Genomic DNA, 19,663 nt, shown 5'->3' with positions numbered 1-19,663 from the left:
GTTTCATCACAATATCAGCCATACAGAGCTCCCTGATGATCCGTTTTTGAAAAGGAATAGATTTCTCATGTAAAAGGGGGTATTCACTACTGATTGGGATGAAGTTCAATTCTTGGTCACAGTTTCTCTTTAAAGCAGACCCAAACCAAACATTTTTTAATTCAAAATATTTAGTTGCACCACTCTGACACATACACAGATAAATAAACACTCCTTCAAGCCTATGCGCATTTCAGTGCATGCTTTTCACCCTTCTCTTTTCATAACTAGGGTTATACAGATGGCAGCCATTAGCAATTCCTCCTTTGCCCGACACCTCCTACTCCACCAGATTGCCGGATTCTGTTCCGGCAATATGAAAGGAAGGGAGGGGTTCGTCCAATAAATGTAAAATATTTTATATTTTTCATCCTGCAGCTGAAAAAAGGTTGCTATTTATTATTATAATTTAGAAAATAGATTTAATTTCTGAAATCTTGTATTTTTAATGTGGGTCCCCTTTAAGAGAGAAAGTGCACTTCTCAGAACAAGATTTAAACAAAAGGGATTCCCAGACAATGTAATCGACTTAGCCCACCGCAGGGCCATTAACACCCTACGACATGAAACACTGATGGACATACCCTAGAGTAAAGAGACACATAATAATCGCCCAGCATCACATCTGACAGAGTCCTATAATAGCCAATCGTAAGCAATTTTCCACATTATCGAATGATACTGGCCTGTTCTCCAGCAAGACAAACCTTTATCTCAAGTGCTCCCACAGAGACCAGCCATTACATATAGGCCTGCAGCAAATCTGAGGGACATGCTGGTGCACAGTTCCTTCCAGTCACCACCACAGGCATAAGGGAGCCCCACGTGGCTCCCCAGAAAACCAAATGGGTCATTCCGCTGTGGCAGATGCAAGGCATGTAGGTATCTTTCAACCACAAAAGTTTTCACATCCCTGATCAATGGCTGCACTTTTAAGATTACCAGCTTTATAAATTGTTATACCCCAGGAGTGGTATATGGGGCATCATGCAGGTGCCAGATGTGGTATGTAGGGGAAACAACTCGTCCCCTCAAGCAGAGAGGTTTAGAACACATCAACGATATTAAGAATAGGAGAGATACCTCTTTGTCCAGACATATGAATTTGGTGCAATCCAGGAATCATTTTGACATCTCCTTCTGGGGTATTCAAAAGTGGATAATGCGGGTAAGAGGTGGTGACCTAGACAAAAAACTGAACCAATTGGAGGCCAAATGGATCTTCAGACTGGAAACCTTGGCACCAAAGGGTCTGAACAAGGATTTAAAGTTGTCTAGCTTCCTGTGATTCATTCACAGAGCCCTACAATACTAATCATGCAAATGCATATATTTGTAAACATAAAAACCGCAATTGATGTACATCGTTTTTTGATAGGTTCCTTCCCTTTCAATTTTCGCACTGTATATGTCTACACACATCTCATTTGGTGTATGTTCTGTGACCCATGTTACTTGCATAAATTTGAATTTAATTCAATGTAAACCATGTGGACCCTACAATACTGTTTGTGTTTGCGTGATATGACCTCCTTATTATGGTAAGTGCACCATTTTAGCTATTTACAGCATATTGACAGGGATTTCTTTTTGTACACTGCACATCACTGTGAATGTGATTACATTTAATACATAGTATATTTACGCATATCACCATAGCTACCAGAAATACATTCTGGAGCCGTGGGAGGATATGACAAAGCGGAAACTTGTCACTTCAAGGACGCCGCTCTTGTTTACATTGCTATACAGCTTTTAGGGCGAGCAGCCCTTATATTTCAAATAGATGTATTTTATGCAGGATGTTGACAGCAAGGAGGAACATGATTAGACACTAGATTGAGGGAAACACCCAGATGGGAGGTACAGCGTGGTTCCACCATTTTTAAACCCCAGCTGAACGCAGCATTTCAGCTCTGACTTGGGCTATAAAGAGGGTGGTGGTGGCTGTGTTTGCTATGTGTATTTCATGTATATATATGTATGTAGCTTGCACCCCACTTGTACTCCTGAAGACGCCTTTACGGCGAAACATGTCGAGTCACGGGTTTCAAGTTTTTATGTTCACTGTATGAGCACGAATAAGGTCTAGTTGTTCCTCCACACCACTGGTTTGGCTTTACTTTTTTGTAGTAAGTGGTGTTACGATCCTGAGCTCCCTGATTAATCATCGCACCACAAACAAGCCAACTGTCAAGATATTGTAAGGCAAGGAACCTCCCAGTCTCTATTTCTTCTAGTTTGATTGGTATACACGCATATTACTTTTAATAATAAAGGTAATTACGTTTGAGTACCCTTAAAGGTGCACTAACGCGAACATTTTTTAAATGTAAAATATGTGCAAACATATACAAAGAAGAAGTACGTTTTTTCCAGAGTAAAAAGAGCCAAAAATTACTTTTCTCCTATGTTACTTTTCTCCTATGTTGCTGTCACTTACAGTAGGTAGTAGAAATTGGACAGAAGCGACAGGTTTTGGACTAGTCGGTCTCTTCATGGGGGATTCTCAGCAAGGCTATTATTCTTTATAAAGATATTTCCTAAAAAAGGATTTAAACAATGATGCTGCCCAGCTTCCCTGGTCGCTACACAGTTTTTTGGCAGTTGGACAGAGCAACTGCCATTCACCTAGTGCTTTTGAAATTAAATAAATCCCCGAGAATGCCTATGAAGAGATGGACTAGTCCAAAACCTGTCGCTTCTGTCAGATTTCTTCTTTCTACTGTAAGTGACAGCAACATAGGAGAAAAGTAATTTATGGCTTATTTTACTCTGGAAAAATGTACTTCTTATTTGTATATGTTTGCACATATTTTAAATTTAATTTTTTTTCGCCATAGTGCCCCATTAAGGCTATTTAGTCCCCTAGTGGATATAGTGTTTGGTAAATTATTTTTTTCCTCAGAATGCTTCACACAATACCCCATAATGACAACGTGAAAAACATTTACTTGAGGTTTTGCAAAACATATTAAAAAATAAAAAAAAGTGAGAAAGCACATGTACATAAGTATTTACAGCCTTTGCCATGATGCTCAAAAATTAGCTTGGGTACGTCCTGTTTCTCCTCATCATCCTTGAGATGTTTGCAGCTTACCAGGAGTCCACCTGTGATAAATTTAGTTGATTGAGCTCCAGAGGTCCTCTGTGGAGAGAGGAGAACCTTCCAGAAGGACAACCATCTCTGCAGCAATCCACCAATCAGGCCTGTATGGTAGAGTGACCAGACGGAAGTGACTTCTTACTAAAAAAACATGGCAGCCTGCCTGGAGTCTTAAGACCATGAGAAACATAATTCTCTGGTCTGCTGAGACAAAGATTGAACTCTTTGGTGCGAATGCCAGGGGTCACATTTGGAGGAAACCAGGCACCGCTCATCACCAGGCCACTACAATCCCTATAGTAAAGCATGGTGGTGGCAGCATCATGCTGTTGGGAAATGTTTCAGTGGCAGGAACTGAGAGACTAGACAGGATAAAGGGAAAGATGACTGCAGCAATGTACAGTAGCATCCTGGAGGAAAACCTGCCCTAGAGTGCTCATGGACAGTTGGGCGACAGTTCATCTTTAACTACTAGCCGACCGCTCCACGCCAATTGTCGTGAACGCGGCGGCAGCCCCAGGACCGCTCGACGCCGATTGGCGTGAACGGCCTTCTATGGGGCTAGCAGGAGATCGCGTGCGCTGCTGCGCGTGCAGCCCTGCTTGGAAGGCGGAGCTCAGCTCCGCCTTCAGTCTCCCAGCGGCAATCACCGCTCGGAGACTGTTAGACTGCAAAACCACCGTCTAATTACCTTGTACAGCGCTGTGATCTATAGCAGCGCTGTACTGGGGACAGCCACGTGACACGACTTTCCCCTCCAGGGGATCAGAGGTGATCGGCTGTCATAGGCTGAAGCCTATGACAGCCAATCACAGTGATTGGCTGTTGGAGGGAGGGCGGGACTGGCAAAAAAAAAAAAAAATATATATATATATATATATATATATATTACAAAGTAAATACAAAAAATATTTGCAAAAAAACAAAAACACTGGGGGAAGCGATCAGAACCCACCAACAGAGAGCGCTGTTGGTGGGGAGAAAAGGGGGAGGGGGGATCACTTGTGTGCTGAGTTGTGCGGCCCTACAGCGAGGCCTAAAAGCTGCAGTGGCCAATTTCAAGAATGATGGCCTGGTCTTTAGGGGGGTTTAATACTGCGGTCCTCAAGTGGTTAAGCAGGATGAAGACCCTAAGCACACAGCCAAGAGGCTTCAGGACAACACTGTGAATGCATTTGAGTGGTCCAGCCAGAGCCCAGAGCAAAAGGCTGTGCACCAGTGCTTCCAACCCAACCCAACCTGATGGAGCTTGAGTGGTGCTGCAAGGAGGAATGGGTGAAACTGGCCAAGGATAGGCGTGACAAGCTTGTGGCATCATATTCAAAGAGACTTGAAGTTGTAATTGCTGCCAAAGGTGCATCAACAAAGTATTGAGCAAAGGCTGTGAATGCTTATGTACATGTGCTTTTTCAATGTTAATTCAATTTTTAATACACTTGCCAAAACCTCAAGTAAACTTTTTTTCATTTTGTCATTATGGGGTGTTATGTGTTGAATTCTGAAGGAAAAAATGAATTTAATCTATTTTGGAATAAGGCTGTACAAAATGTGGAAAAAGTGATGTGCTGTGAACACTTTCCGGATACACTGTGTTTCATAATTTCCCCACAGAGTGGTATGTGGCCATGATAAGTTGACTGGATATGCAACAATGGACTGTCTTTAATAGTGTCAATACAAATATTCACAGATCTATGACTTGAAGGACCACTGTTGAGAAAAACTGCTAAATGTTTTATTCATACTTATAAAATGTACATTTTATTCAGAATAAAATACCATATTTTTCGGACTACAAGACTCACCTAGGTTTAGAGAACAAAAACCAGGGGAAAAAAATATATACTAAACCTGGTGCATCCATGCTGAAGGGTAAGGTGAAGAGGCGCCCAATATACAATAAAATATATTAAAAACAAATAAAATAGGAAAAATTAGGTGGCTTACCTCAAGGACAACAAATACATAAGAAAATGAATTTTTTTACTACAAAGCACAGGCTCGAGAGGCACCCTGAATGCGGCTACCAGCATTTAGTGGAAATTTATATGGCTTGAGGAAGTGGGTGAGTTCCCACGAAACGCGTTGCCTGTGCCTTGTAGTAATAAAATTACTTTTCTTATGAATTTGTCATCCTTGAGGTAAGCCACCTCCTTTTTTCTATTTTACTTGTTTTTAATATATTTTATTATATATTGGGCACATCTTCACCTTACCCTGTGTCTTACTCCCCCACAGTGGGGTGTTCTCCTACACCTGACCCCGAGTGGAACATACCATGCAGGCTATCAGAGTGTATGTGCCTTTTCCAAGAGAGCGACCATCTCCAGGTCCCCTCCGAGTGGAGTCGGGGTTGTGCATCTCCACCTGCTTATAGCGGTCGGTTGCCCCTGTGCAACCCAGCTTTGTATTTTTCTTTAGTTCTCACAGACACCCACAACCTTTGTGACATACTGCACCATTTGGGCTCCTGTTGTCTCTGTGCTTCATTCTCAAGCCTCATACACACGGGGCACCGTTGTTGCTGTTGCTAGCACACAGGAGACGTGTGCGCAACAGCTCGGCAACAGCTCCGCCTGAGCGACAGCTGTCTACACGTCTCTGCCCAACGGGCAGAGACGCGGCGGAAGCTGTCGCCGGAAGCTCCCTTCTGGCTGTGGGTAGCTGTCGCTAGTCCGCACATACACACGCAATACGCGTGGTGGACTAGCGACAGTTGCGGAGACAGAAATTGCCGGCGATTGAACTTTTCAATCGCACGGCAACTGCTGTCTCCCACGACAGTTCGGGGTGCGTGCCTCATACACACGGGGCAACTGTTGCCCAGACATGCGCGTGCCCCGTGTGTATGAGCCTTTAGGGTGTATACCTTCACTCTCAACCACCACTCGTCCATGGTGAAGGGGCATCTTGTGAATTATGTCCCCTTTGTACTTCATGCTCCCCTTCCTCTTCTATGCCCCTTTGTGCCCCCCCCTGTATCCTCCTTTTGTCCCCGTGTCCTCCTCTGCATGGGCACAGTACAGGGAGTCCCCGACATCGCGGCGGGTTGTAGGTTCATATTGGCAGGCGTTCACAAGTCAGGAACTCCCTGCATTTGGACTTTAAGACGCAGTAACTTTTCCCCCACTTTTGGGATCTTATAGTCCAAAAAAATACAGTACTTTGTTTTTCCTATATCTCTCTCACTTACAGCAGGTAGATAAAACCTTACAGATCTGAGAGGTTTTGGGCTACTCCATCTCCTCATAGGGGATTCTCTGGGTTTTCTTTATTTTCAAAAATACTTAAATTGGCATTTTTCAGCCCATCTGCCAGAACATTGTGCAAATGAGTAGGGTGCTGACAACTTTATATAGATATAATGTATAAATCTCTTTAAATCCTTTACAGGGATTGCTTTTGTAAAAAGTAAAGTAAATACTGAGCCCCATGAACAGATGGACCAGTCCAAAATCTGTCAGATTTTCACTGTTTACTGTAAAGCCGCATCTACAAGAGTAGATGCGGCCGCGATGCTCCTTATCAATCGAGCCGCTAATGCGGCTCGATTGATAAGATCCGACAGGACGGATCTCCGCACCGCCGTTTCCCTGCTCGCTCCCCGCGAGGGGACAATGGCAGGGAATCGAGCGGAAGATAAGCGGCGCCGGCAGGGAAGAGCGGGCACGAGCGGGGAATCGAATGCGGCGCACGAGCGGCGACGTGGCAGGCACGCGGAAGAGGCGATCCGGCGGCTAATCGAGCCGCCGGATCGCAGCCTCATCTACCCGTGTAGATGAGGCTTAAGCTATTGGAACACAGGAGAAAAGTAATTTATAGTGGGAGAAGTGCGCATTGTACAGAATATGTATGTGTTTACATATATTTTAGATCTTACAATTTTTTTGTGACAGTGGTCCTTTCAGTTCTCTTCAGTTGCATTCAAGGCTGTTTCTTGCATACAAGTTCTTAACACCTCAGCACTTTTCATAAATCCATATAATCAGTAATACTCAATGCCATATGCTTTTTATTTTAGTAATATGTCTGTTGTGTTTTTAACATATTGTGTCAGGTTTGGATACATTAATTACATACTGTTATAAGGTATTGATATGGTTGGTTCTTTAAAAATCATGGCTGGCCACACACATTAAGAGAGAAAACCATATTCAAATGACTGATATGCATCAAAGTCATTGCAGTGATAAGTTAAGATTAATATTACTTCATATCTTCCTGAAATCACTTGCATTTTTAGTATGTCTGTGCATCATTCATGATGAAATGTAAGCTGTTCTTCAGAGATAAGTTGGGATCTCTTGTCCTGTCAAGAGTCTATAAGTGGATACTGGCATGGTTTTAATGTGTACCTGAAGAAAAATATAAAGCATCAGAGCTGGAAAAAAATGCATCTTACGGTTTTAAAATAAAAAAAAAGGAATGATTTTAACAAGTTTAGAGCACAATGGAAAACAACTGAAAACATAAGTGTTAATGCAGTCAGTTTCATTTTTGGTACCAGTTGTGTATTATAGTCAGGAAACCAAGTAATGAACATTGTTTTACTATACAGAACAGGCAGCCACTAGAAGAACAAACAAGAATGAACAACAGCATAAGAGTTAGACTTTTTTTTGGATATACAGTACACTAAAGGTAATGTAACATCAATATCACAAGGTTGGAGATAGGAATACTGCATTTGCAAGAAAAGTAAAAAAATAAGCTTTTTGCACCAATCACACAATATTAAAAATATGAACAATCTACAGAAAGATAAACCAAGAAATAATATTATGCATTGTTAAATAGTACTACATTGTTAAAGAAAACTATACATAACTCTACATTGTATAGTCTTCGAATCATTCCATTATGCAACAATCAAATTCCATCAAGGTAATATGATAATGTGATCTCCACGAAAATCCCTACTGTGTAACAGGCACAAAATGACTAGTTTTCCATAGGTGTCCATCAGACAGTTCATACAGATAAGGTTTTTGTTATGAAATAGTACATTTCAATGGTCCCTGTTGTAACTGTGCAGTTTTCTCACCTCTAACCAGAGATCCATTGTGAAACCTTACTTCTCTTGCATCATGCTTCTCATCAGTAAACATCTTATTTCTGTCTTGTTAGTATTTAACAGCCTTAGGGCCTGTTTCCACTATGAAGTGATGCGAGTGCAGCTACCTAGCCGCATCGAATCACTTCCGCTGCCGTTCGCATCACTTTCGCATCTCCAGATGCGGAAGTGTATGGAGGGGACGATTGGGCGGATGCGGCTGTGTAAAAATCTGCAGCATGCTGCAGATTCTCAGAACGCTCTGTACCGCACGCAATGGAAACTGTTCCATTGCCGTGCTTTGGTTTCAGGACACCCGCCGTGTGATGCGGCTATGTAGCCACACAGCACCGCATGTAATGGAAACGGGCCCTTAGCCAGAATTTATTTTAGAGACCCTGGTTTTCAGATCTAAGGGATGGTTCACACTATAGTACAATCATTTTTATCACTTTTTGAATTGTTGGCTGGAGCTATTTTTTTTTAAATCACGAACACAGTGTTTGCAGCATTTTTCTAGCAATTGCACTTCTGTTAGGAGTATTGGAATGCTGGAAAATCGCAAACACCTACAAAATTGCATTAAAAAAAAGGGATGAGCGGTTCCAGCCCTTCGTGTACATTTGTCTGTCACGTAGTAGCTCAGCTGGCGACACCTGGGTGGTAAGATGCCTGTGGAGATGCTCTGTACTGTCAATCTTTCTCATTGCATATGGATTATACCATGGATGTCCTATGCACAATATTTCAGTATTTCTCAGGAAGGCTGTAGAATAAAAACAACCCAAAACTATGGTGCTTTGTTATACACATTACTTTGTGCTATTTATTATAGCAGGTGACCTTTTAAACAGGATGTGTCCCGACACAACGGTTAGGTTCATGTACATGTGATTAAGGCGCCAGAAAATTGGGGCACAGGGTAAAGCCAAAAAATGTTTCACCCTGCTCTTGCAAAAGTCCTGGCGTCATTCATTACTATTCCCCCTCCAGGCCTCTGTGAACTCTGTTGTAAGATGTAATTCGGCTGCCAGCTATCGGTGGCAGCAAAATTACGCTGTTTTTATTGTAATTACTGATTGAGCACCGATATAGCTGTAATTCACATTACGGCCTATGACAGTGCCTGGTGTGCCCAAATTTCTAGCAATGACTCAGACACCTACCAGGAGGTTAAAGTTAGTTATCCACGGGAGTTTAGGTTAGTTGCCCATACGGTTCAGTTTGTTGTGAGAAGTTAAGGTTAGGTATCCACTGGAAATATGGGGGGGGAGGTTAAATGTTAGGCACCAGCAGGGGAGGGTTCTGTGTGAGCGTAGGGAGAGGTTAGGTCATAGTAAATATAAAGGGGCCCATACACCTAACGATTTTCCCGCCGATATGATCACAGTGATCGAATCGGCTGTGAAATCGCCACGCACACCGCTGACAGAACGATCGATTTCCGTCCAAAATCGATTGCTCCCGTCGATTCCCGTTGATCCGTCGGTGCGGAAGATTTTTTCTCGATCGCTGGTGGGTCGGGAGTGCGTCGATAGCGGCGTTCGAATGCCCGACGACCGACGCAATACAGCAGGTATACATTACCTGTTCCGGTCGGTGCCAGTCCCCTGGTCCCCGCTGTCTTCTTTCCGCGCTGGGTTCCGGACCGGCTGCAGCTACACAGAACCTCCTGTCCCGGGCAGGAAGTTTAAACAGTAGAGCGCCCTCTACTTTTTAAACTTCCCCTGGACAGGAAGTTCAGTAGCTGCAGGAACAGTCTGGAGCCCGGAGCGGAGAAGAAGACAGCGGGGACCAGGGGACTTGCGCCGGCCGGAACAGGGGACCAGGGGACCTGCGCCGGCCGGAACAGGTAATGTATGCAAGGGGGGAGTCACGTCAGCTCCACAGATTGTGATCGGTGCAGGCTGAAATCGATTCTGTGTGCAGTAAAGGTGGCCATAAGATCCCTCACTGATTAGATTCGATCAGAGAGGGATCTATCTGTTGGTCGAATCTGATGGCAAATCGACCAGTGTATGGCCACCTTAAGTCAATATTACAGATTATTCCTTTATAGTAAACTACAAGCGACCAGGAAGAGTAGTTTACTATATCAGAATTGGTCATACATTGTAAATTTATACAGACGCAGTTGCTGGGAGTTTACTATATCCAGAGGTTTACTCCAGAGGTTTACTATATCAGAGTTTACTATAATGAGATTCTACTGTATTAGACAATCTGTAAATTCACCGATATTCTACTACCACTATCCTGCTTCATTTTCAACAGGTGCCTTTATCAAATGTACGACAATAGACAACTACGAAAAAGTACTATTGCTGTTTCTTACCCTGTACAATTATTTATTTTCCTACTACAGCCAGTTGAAAATGGTGTTGAAAATCTGACCGTATCGCTGTTGGAACTGTAGCTCTGCTCAACCTCCCTTCTTACCACCTCTCTTCTGTTCCTTGCTTTCATGTGTGCAAACCTTCAGGGGCTTGCACCAGATAATAATAAACACAAAACACAAAAAAATCTGTTCAGAGAGTAGACCGCATCACTCATCAGAAGAAAGGTGATTGGTAGGGATGTTAGTAGAGAGAGTAGGCAGAGCTGCATATCCAGCCAAGCTATGGTCAGATTTCAGTAGAATTTTCAGATGGTTGGATTGAAAAAAAGAGGAATATTCTTGTAGGAAGCAACATTATTTCAGCAACATAAAGGTGGCCATACACTGGTCGATTTGCCATCAGATCCGACCAACAGATAGATCCCTCTCTGATCGAATCTGATCAGAGAGGGATCGTATGGCTGCCTTTGCTGAAATCGATTCACAATCTGTTTGCAGTAATCTGTGGAGCTGCCCAACCCCCCCCCCTCCCGCATACATTACCTACTCCGGCCGGCGCGACTTCCCCGGTCTCCGCTGTCTTCTTCTACGCGCTGGGCTCCGGGTTCCGGCTGGCTTCACAGAACTTCCTGTCCGGAGGAAGTTTAAACAGTAGAGGGCGCTCTACTGTTTAAACTTCCTGGCGGGACAGAAAGTTCAGTGAAGCTGCAGCCCTGGAGCCCGGAGCAGAGAAGAAGACAGCGGAGACCGGGGGAGTCGCGCCGGCCGGAGCAGGTAATGTATTGCGTCGGTCGTCGGGCATTCGAACGCCGCTATCGACGAACTCCTGACCTGCCGGCGATCGAGAAAAATCCTCTGCACGGACGCATCGACGGGAATCGACAGGAACGATTGATTTCGGACGGAAATCGATCGTTCTGTCAGCGTTTGCACGATGATTTCACAGCAGATTCGATCACAGTGATCGAATCTGCTGTATATCTTCGGGAAAATCGTTAGGTGTATGGGCTCCTTAACACTTCACTTTCAGGTTATGATAGATGATTCATATCTTATATCTACAATAGTATATTCTTAAGGGGCTACAGTCAGTATTTTGACCAAGCAAGTACATCTTACAGTTTTATGTTACGAACACATAACCTCAGCATCGGATTTCTCCATTTGAAGGTGGATACATTTGCATTAAAAATGTGTTTAATCCAGCATCAATTCACAATTAATTGCATCTCATTGACCATCCCCTAGTCAGCCTTTTTACAATTCATAGTTTAGTTTGTCCCCTTGATCAAACTCAGTTAAATACCTAGTCAAATGTTACCATATAACAACTGCTATTTCTTAAGTTTTATTCAACCTGCATAATATCCTTTTTGGTACCTTGGGGACTTAAATGACTCATGAGTGGCTCACTGCTCAGAAAAATAAACACTGAAAACACATTAGATTTCAATGTGACAAAAGTTAATCCTGGGTATCTATACAGATATGGACGGGGTAATGTGTTATAAACAAAGGGATGCCAGATTGCTCTGTGGAAATTAAAATGATTGACCTACAGAGGACTTAATTGAAATACACTTCACAAATCAACATGAAAAAAACTGATACAGTAGCCTAGTCCATTTTGCCAAAATTTCACTGCAACAAATCAAAATCATACTGGCGTAGTGGTTAGTGCTCTTGCCTTGCAGCGCTGGGTCCCCGGTTCGTATCCCAGCCAGGGCACTATCTGCAAGGAGTTTGTATGTTCTCCCCGTGTCTGTGTGGGTTTCCTCCAGGCACTCCGGTTTCCTCCCACGTCCCAAAAACATACAGATAAGTTATTTGGCTTCCCCCTAAAATTGGCCCTAGACTACAATAAATACACTACACTATACATACATAGACATACGACTATGGTAGGGATTCGATTGTGAGCTCCTCTGAGGGACAGTTAGTGACAAGACTATATTCTCTGTACAGCTCTGTGTAAGATGTCGGCGCTATATAAATACTAAATAATAATAATACTCAGTAGTTTGTATGGCCTCTACATGCTTGTATGCATGCCTGATGTCGGGGCACGACCCTATTGAGGCGACAGATGGCGTCCTTAGGTGTCTCTAAATCAGATCTAGAACAGGGTATCATTGAACTCCTGAACAGTCTGGTGACACTGGACAGACCGAGACATCTTGTCCCAGAGCTTTCAATCAATGATATCCATTCCTTCCTCCTCCAGCATTGCTGTGCACCAAGGACCCAGCGTCATGAGACCAGTAAACGCAATCGCAATCTGTTTCCTGCACCGATTGTCGTTGCGTTGCCAGATCAAGATTTTATGTCTAGGGGGTAGCAGACTGTCGAGCCTGGGGTATTCTTTTGGAAATCTAGCATTTCAGTTGTTAGTAGAACTTTCTTTTAATGAGACAAGTGGCTCTCTGAGCACCCAAGTATGAACCCAGTGACACCCAAGTATGAACATGCCCTTTGAAAAGGATACTATTTGGTGAGCCCCAGCAAAGCGAGCTTCCCACACAGCACGGGTCTAGACCAGCGGAGCCGTGGAACCAGCTTAGAAATAAATGCTGTATATGATTTTTAGCCTGTTTAAGGAAAACCGTTCATATGAGAGGTATGAAAGTTATCTCATTCTGCTGGTCCGGATCTGGTGAATATGTTAATATTAAATTGAGGCCACTGACATACCCAGAACCCGAGGTATTCCGCTGCTTCATAACCGGACATGTGACAGCAATCAAGTTTGATGTCATATGAACTGTCATATTCTGAGGAATATGAATCCGTGACTGTTGTGTGTGCGGGAAGCGTAAGCTGAGACATGAAAAATGTCATATTTGGTGGGCACCAGGAACCCACCCAGGAGGTTAACTGCACCCTGTCCAGCCCCTGGGCTGAACCTGAGACCCCACCCAAAAATGTGGATCATTCAAAAGTGCTCCTCCATTATTCCTACGAATACCATCTTCATGGGAGCATGCTGCTGCTTTGAGGAAGAATAGCAGCCATCTTGTCTGAACTTGGGCTCCTGAACTGAAACAAAGAACTGCACATATTTTCCCAGGAAGGACATAATTTCACCTGGCTTAAGTATCCATTTATTTCTTCCCTTATTTTTATTTTTACACTGCGCTATTATTGTCTCTACTAGTAGACCCAAGCCCATTTAAAAACGGGCTCTAGGTCTTTTTACGGCCGCCAAGCGCACGCCCACACCCGCCCACCTCGCTCCCTGGTCCTAGCTGTCCGTTACTGCGCACATGCGCAGTAACAAAAAACCTGGGACACAGGGACAGCTGCTGGACGCAGCGACACTTAGGTTTTATTAGGTAAGATAATTGTTGATTTTAATTATTTTCTGTATATATTAATTATTTATTTTGCATTTATAATAAAGACTTCTAAAAAGTCATTTATTTGTTCAGCTACCCCTGCTATTCAGCCGCACAACCGAATTCTAGCTTTGGAAGAGTCACTACTACTATTGATAGCTAGATAAAATAGAGTGTGTTATAACTGTTTTTATTTGCAGGTATTAGTTAGGTATCCTACCCTTCTGTAGGAGTGGTGGCAGTTATACCCTGAAATAGTGTGTAGTTTGTATTACTGTAACTCACAAGCTCCCTTCTAGTCAGTCTGCTGCCAAAATCCCAGTGGTTTTTGCGCACCGATTGCGACCACAGATTGCATGGTCTGTGTGCTGAAACCGATTGGAAGGCATTGTGTGGTCTACTAGGCCACTAGGGGGCTTGTGACACCCAGGACCAACAGCATAGATACCAAATGGCTGTCCCTCCATGGATATGCCTCCACATATCATAACTGACTCACCACCAGACTGGTCATGCTCTTACAGGCAGCATAACATTCTATGTGACTTTTCCAGACCCTTTCACATCCGTTATATGCTCAGAAGGAACCTGCTTTTATCTGGCAAAAGCACATCTGCCATTTCTGGCATACTATAGCAAATGCCAATCATGCACCATGGTGCCAGGCATTAAATACTGTGCTCACTAGAGGTTGTGAGGCCCTTGTGAAGTCTGTTTCTGTTTCAAGGATTGAGAGTATGAAATGATTGCTTGCTTGCTGACTGGTGTGGCTAGAGTAGGGACCCTTTTGAACTTGGATGAAACTTCAATGATGGTGAAAGGGTCTAGTTCAAAATGTTTTTGCATGCAAACCATTTTGGAAGCTTATAGCCACCATTACATAGTTACATAGTTATTTTGGTTGAAAAAAGACATACATCCATCGAGTTCAACCAGTATAAAGTGCAACACCAGCCTGCTCTCTCACATATCCCTGTTGATCCAGAGGAAGGCGAAAACACCCTTACAAGGCATGGTCCAATTAGCCCCTAAAGGGAAAAATTCCTTCCCGACTCCAGATGGCAATCAGATAAAATCCCTGGATCAACATCATTAGGCATTACCTAGTAATTGTAGCCATGGATGTCTTTCAACGCAAGGAAAGCATCTAAGCCCCCTTTAAATGCAGGTATAGAGTTTGCCATAACGACTTCCTGTGGCAATGCATTCCACATCTTAATCACTCTTACTGTAAAGAACCCTTTCCTAAATAAATGTCTAAACCGTTTTTCCTTCATGCGCAGATCATGTCCTCTAGTCCTTTGAGAAGGCCTAGGGACAAAAAGCTCATCCGCCAAGCTATTATATTGCCCTCATTAAGTGCAACCAAATACAACTTGCATTCAAGTTCTTTTTATCATTGCTAGATTTCTAGCTTATTGTTTGAGTGCAGAGGGTTGATGATTTTTTGTTGTTAGCTGTTTGGCCTGGGTATCCCACAATACACATTCAATACATTTAACTTTTGGTTTGCTGCGAGCAGATTTGTGGAATACAGTATACAGCACAAGCTGCTCATTATTGTCACTTTTTTTATACTGCAGATGACGGCACGCTGCCTTCCCATCCAGAAGAGCACACCAGTGCAGAGGGCACAATTTTAAAATGTCCACCAGAGACCACATTAAATTTTAATAAACAATGTTCGCAACAAGGATCGCATTTCAGATTTTGGCCCCTTATGTGATTTAGTTTGACGTCCCTGTGATTTAGTTTGACGGATTCAGAGCCTTCCCTCTTTAAGAGCCGTAGCAACTAAGGGTGAGCTCAATAGGTGACTCTGCAGGTTTAGAGAGTCTTGCCCAAGGACTCCTTACTAAATAGGTACTGGCTTCAAATGCTATGTCAGAGGCAGTGCCCTTAAAATGGACCTAACTTGGAACTCTCTCTCCGCTTTAAAAAATTAGCCACAGCTGAACTGAGAGGGATATGATGACTGCCATATTTATTTCCTTTTAAACAATACCAGTTGCCTGGCAGTCCTGCTGATCTGAAGTAATGTCTGAATCAAATACCAAAAACAAGTATGTGGCTAATCCAATCAGACTTCAGTCAGAACACCTGATCTGCATGTCTGTTCAGGGTCTATGGCTAAGAGGATTAGATGCAGAAGCTCAGCAGGACTGCCAGGTAATCGGCATTGTTTAAAAGGAAATACATTTATCAACCTCATACGTCAGTTCAGGTATACTTGAAGGTAAAACATTATTCTTTGCAATTTATAGAAATCTGAAAAAAAAACTGAAGTTTTAACACGACGAACTGTGCAGGGAACACAGAAAGGGTTAAGCTTCAGTCTCAGGCAAGCCAGAGCTGAGGCATCTGCTGATTAGCTAAACAAACATACAACACACTGCTATTGATGTCTACAGCACTTATATGTGGAATGTAAACTTTTCATTGTGTGCAAGAGTTTAGATCGCTTTAACTATCCAGCCTATCTTCTACAATCTCCTCCATGTCCCTTGATCACTGGGAAACTACAGTTCAAGGTTAAAAAAAAAAAACAGGTTGAGCCACCAACATCCAATCAGATTGCACCAACTGAATGGAGAAATTTAATTACCTGCAATTGTTATTGTGTATTTAAAAAGCATCAACATCCATCAGAGAAACTCATAATCTAATCCAATTTAATCTTTGTGTACGCAAATACAGGGTGACTATGATTTATGGAGCTAGCTTTTTCAAGGCTATATGACATTTGTCTGTGTCTATTTATACACGCACGCACGCACGCACGCATGCACGCACACACACACACACACACACTTTTGTACTTTTGTGGAAGCATGAACCCACTTTTGAACCAAAAACAGTGGCAGAAGCGCCTGACCTGGGCTACAGAGAAGCAGCACTGGACTGTTGCTCAGTGGTCCAAAGTACTTTTTTCGGATGAAAGCAACTTTTATATGTCATTCAGAAATTAAGGTGCCAGAGTCTGGAGGAAGACTGGGGAGAGGGAAATGCCAAAATGCCTGAAGTCCATTGTCAAGTACCCACAGTCAGTGATGGTCTGGGGTGCCATGTCAGCTGCTGGTGTTGGTCCACTGTGTTTTATCAAGGGCAGGGTCAATGCAGCTAGCTATCAGGAGATTTTGGAGCACTTCATGCTTCCATCTGCTGAAAAGCTTTATGGAGATGAAGATTTCATTTTTCAGCACGACCTGGCACCTGCTCACAGTGCCAAAACCACTGGTAAATGGTTTACTGACCATGGTATTACTGTGCTCAATTGGCCTGCCAACTCTCCTGACCTAAACCCCATAGAGAATCTGTGGGATATTGTGAAGAGAAAGTTGAGAGACGCAAGACCCAACACTCTGGATGAGCTTAAGGCCACTATCGAAGCATCCTGGGCCTCCATAACACCTGAGCAGTGCCACAGGCTGATTGCCTCCATGCCACGCCGCATTGAAGCAGTCATTTCTGCAAAAGGATTCCCGACCAAGTATTGAGTGCATAACTGAACATAATTATTTGAAGGTTGACTTTTTTTGTTTTAAAAACACTTTTCTTTTATTGGTCGGATGAAATATGCTAATTTTTGGAGATAGGAAATTTGGGTTATCATGAGCTGTATGCCAAAATCATCAATATTAAAACAATAAAAGGCTTGAACTACTTCAGTAGTGTGTATTTGAATCTAAAATATATGAAAGTCTAATGTTTATCAGTACATTACAAAAAATAGTTAACTTTATCACAATATGCTAATTTTTTGAGAAGATCCTGTATAGGGGTGTGTGGCCAGAATGAGGATGTGAGTGGTCACATCTCTCAGAGCTCCTCTGCACTAGGACTTATATAGGATTATATATATTATATAGGACTTATATATATATATATATATATATACATATATGTATATATATATATATACACACACAGGGTGGGCCATTTATATGGATACACCTTAATAAAATGGGAATGGTTGGTGATATTAACTTCCTGTTTGTGGCACATTAGTATATGTGAGGGGGGACACTTTTCAAGATGGAGGGTGACCATGGTGGCCATTTTGAAGTTGGCCATTTTTAATCCAACTTTTGTTTTTTTAATAGGAAGAGGGTCATGTGGCACATTAAACTTATTGGGAATTTCACAAGAAAAACAATGGTGTGCTTGGTTGTAACGTAACTTTATTCTTTCATGAGTTATTTACAAGTTTCTCTTTGTTTACAGCCATTGACATGTAGCCGAGATTACCACATGAGGAGCGAATAGAAATTGTGTTGATGTCTGGTGAATGCAGTAACCGCATCGTTGCAGCAGATTTCAATGCAAGACACCCTACAAGACCACCCATCTCCCATTCTACAGTTAACAAACTGCTTACTAAGTTTCGTAAAAACTGGTTCAGTGTTGGAGTTGCTAAAATGTGGACGCATGAAATCTGTTACTAATGAAGAAACATCAGTGGCTGTCCTAGCTTAATTCAGCAAGAACCCACAGCGTAGCACTCGCCGCATGTCACTGGAGAGTGGCATTAGTCGAACAAACCTTCGGCGGATATTAGCTACTCGCAAATGGCACCCTTACAAACTCCAGCTACAGCAGCATCTCAACGAGGATGACCCAGATCTGCGCACTGCATTTGCAGAATGGGCAAAGCAAAAATTGGAACAGGACCCTCAGTTTACACAGAAGATTTTGTCCAGTGATGAGGCAAACTTTTATGTGAATAGTGAAGTTAACAAACAAAACCACCGCTATTGGTCTGACACTAACCCACATTGGATAGATCCCTCCAAGACTGTTGGAACAAAAAAAATGGATGTTATGGTGTGGTATATAGGGTACAAAGATAGTGGGGCCATTCTTCATCATTGGAAACCTCAAGGCCACTGGATATGCGAAATTGCTACATGATGATGCGTTTCCCTCTTTATGCACTGAAGCTGGCACGTTCCCTGAGATTTTCCAGCAAGATAGTGCACAACCACATTATGGGTGTCAGGTCCGAGCATTCCTAGATAAACAGTTTCCTGGACAGTGGATTGGTCGTCGTGGGCCAGTTGAATGGCCCCCAAGGTCTCCTGATCTGACCCTCTTAGACTTTTATCTTCGGGGTCATCTGAAGGCAATTGTCTATGCTGTGAAGATACAAGATGTGCAGCACCTGAAACTATGGATACTGGAAGCCTGTGCTAGCATTTCTCCTGCGGTGTTGCCATCAGTGTGTGAAGAGTGGGAGAAGAGGGTTGCATTGACAATCCAACACAATGGGTAGCACATTGAACACCTTTTATAAGTGGTCAGAAACTTGTAAATAACTCATGAAATAATAAAGTTACGTTAAAACCAAGCACACCACTGTTTTTCTTGTGAAATTCTCAATAAGTTCAACGTGTCACATGACCCTCTTCCTATTGAAAAAACAAAAGTTGGGTTAAAAATGTCCGATTTCAAAATGGCCACCATAGTCACCACCCATCTAATATCACCAACCATTCCCATTTTATTAAAATGTATCCATATAAATGGCCCACCCTGTATTATATATAGTATTATATTAATTATATAGGATTTATTCTGCTATTTAATCCTCCTTGCGGTCTATTAGAAACCGCCAGGGGGCAGCGCAGCACTATTTAAATTTTTTTTTTTTTAAATCATGTAGCGAGCCTCGGGCTCGCTACATGATAACCGCTGTGCAGCGGCATCCCCCCACCCGCTTCGATCGCCTCCGGCGATCTTTGATCAGGAAATCCCGTTCAAAGAACGGGATTTCCTGAAGGGCTTCCCCCGTC

The 19,663-nt window shown here is 42.9% G+C and overlaps 1 protein-coding gene across 5 annotated transcripts in view; it reads right to left on the bottom strand.

Moving 5' to 3' along the window:
• Positions 1-7,139: 7,139 nt before the first annotated feature.
• The window catches only part of APBA3 (amyloid beta precursor protein binding family A member 3), a 202,396-nt gene continuing 189,872 nt past the window's right edge, over positions 7,140-19,663 (bottom strand). For all 5 annotated transcript variants that reach the window (XM_068233790.1, XM_068233791.1, XM_068233786.1 and 2 more), the window contains one exon: positions 7,140-7,500. In XM_068233790.1, coding sequence (XP_068089891.1) covers positions 7,490-7,500 — 11 coding nt within the window. In that variant the 3' untranslated portion in view covers positions 7,140-7,489. The remainder of the gene's footprint in view (positions 7,501-19,663) is intronic.

Source organism: Hyperolius riggenbachi, chromosome 1 (assembly GCF_040937935.1).
Source record: "Hyperolius riggenbachi isolate aHypRig1 chromosome 1, aHypRig1.pri, whole genome shotgun sequence".
Lineage (NCBI taxonomy): Eukaryota > Metazoa > Chordata > Amphibia > Anura > Hyperoliidae > Hyperolius > Hyperolius riggenbachi.
The sequence above is the reverse complement of the archived record's forward strand: the minus strand, read 5'-3'. Positions and strand labels throughout refer to the sequence as shown.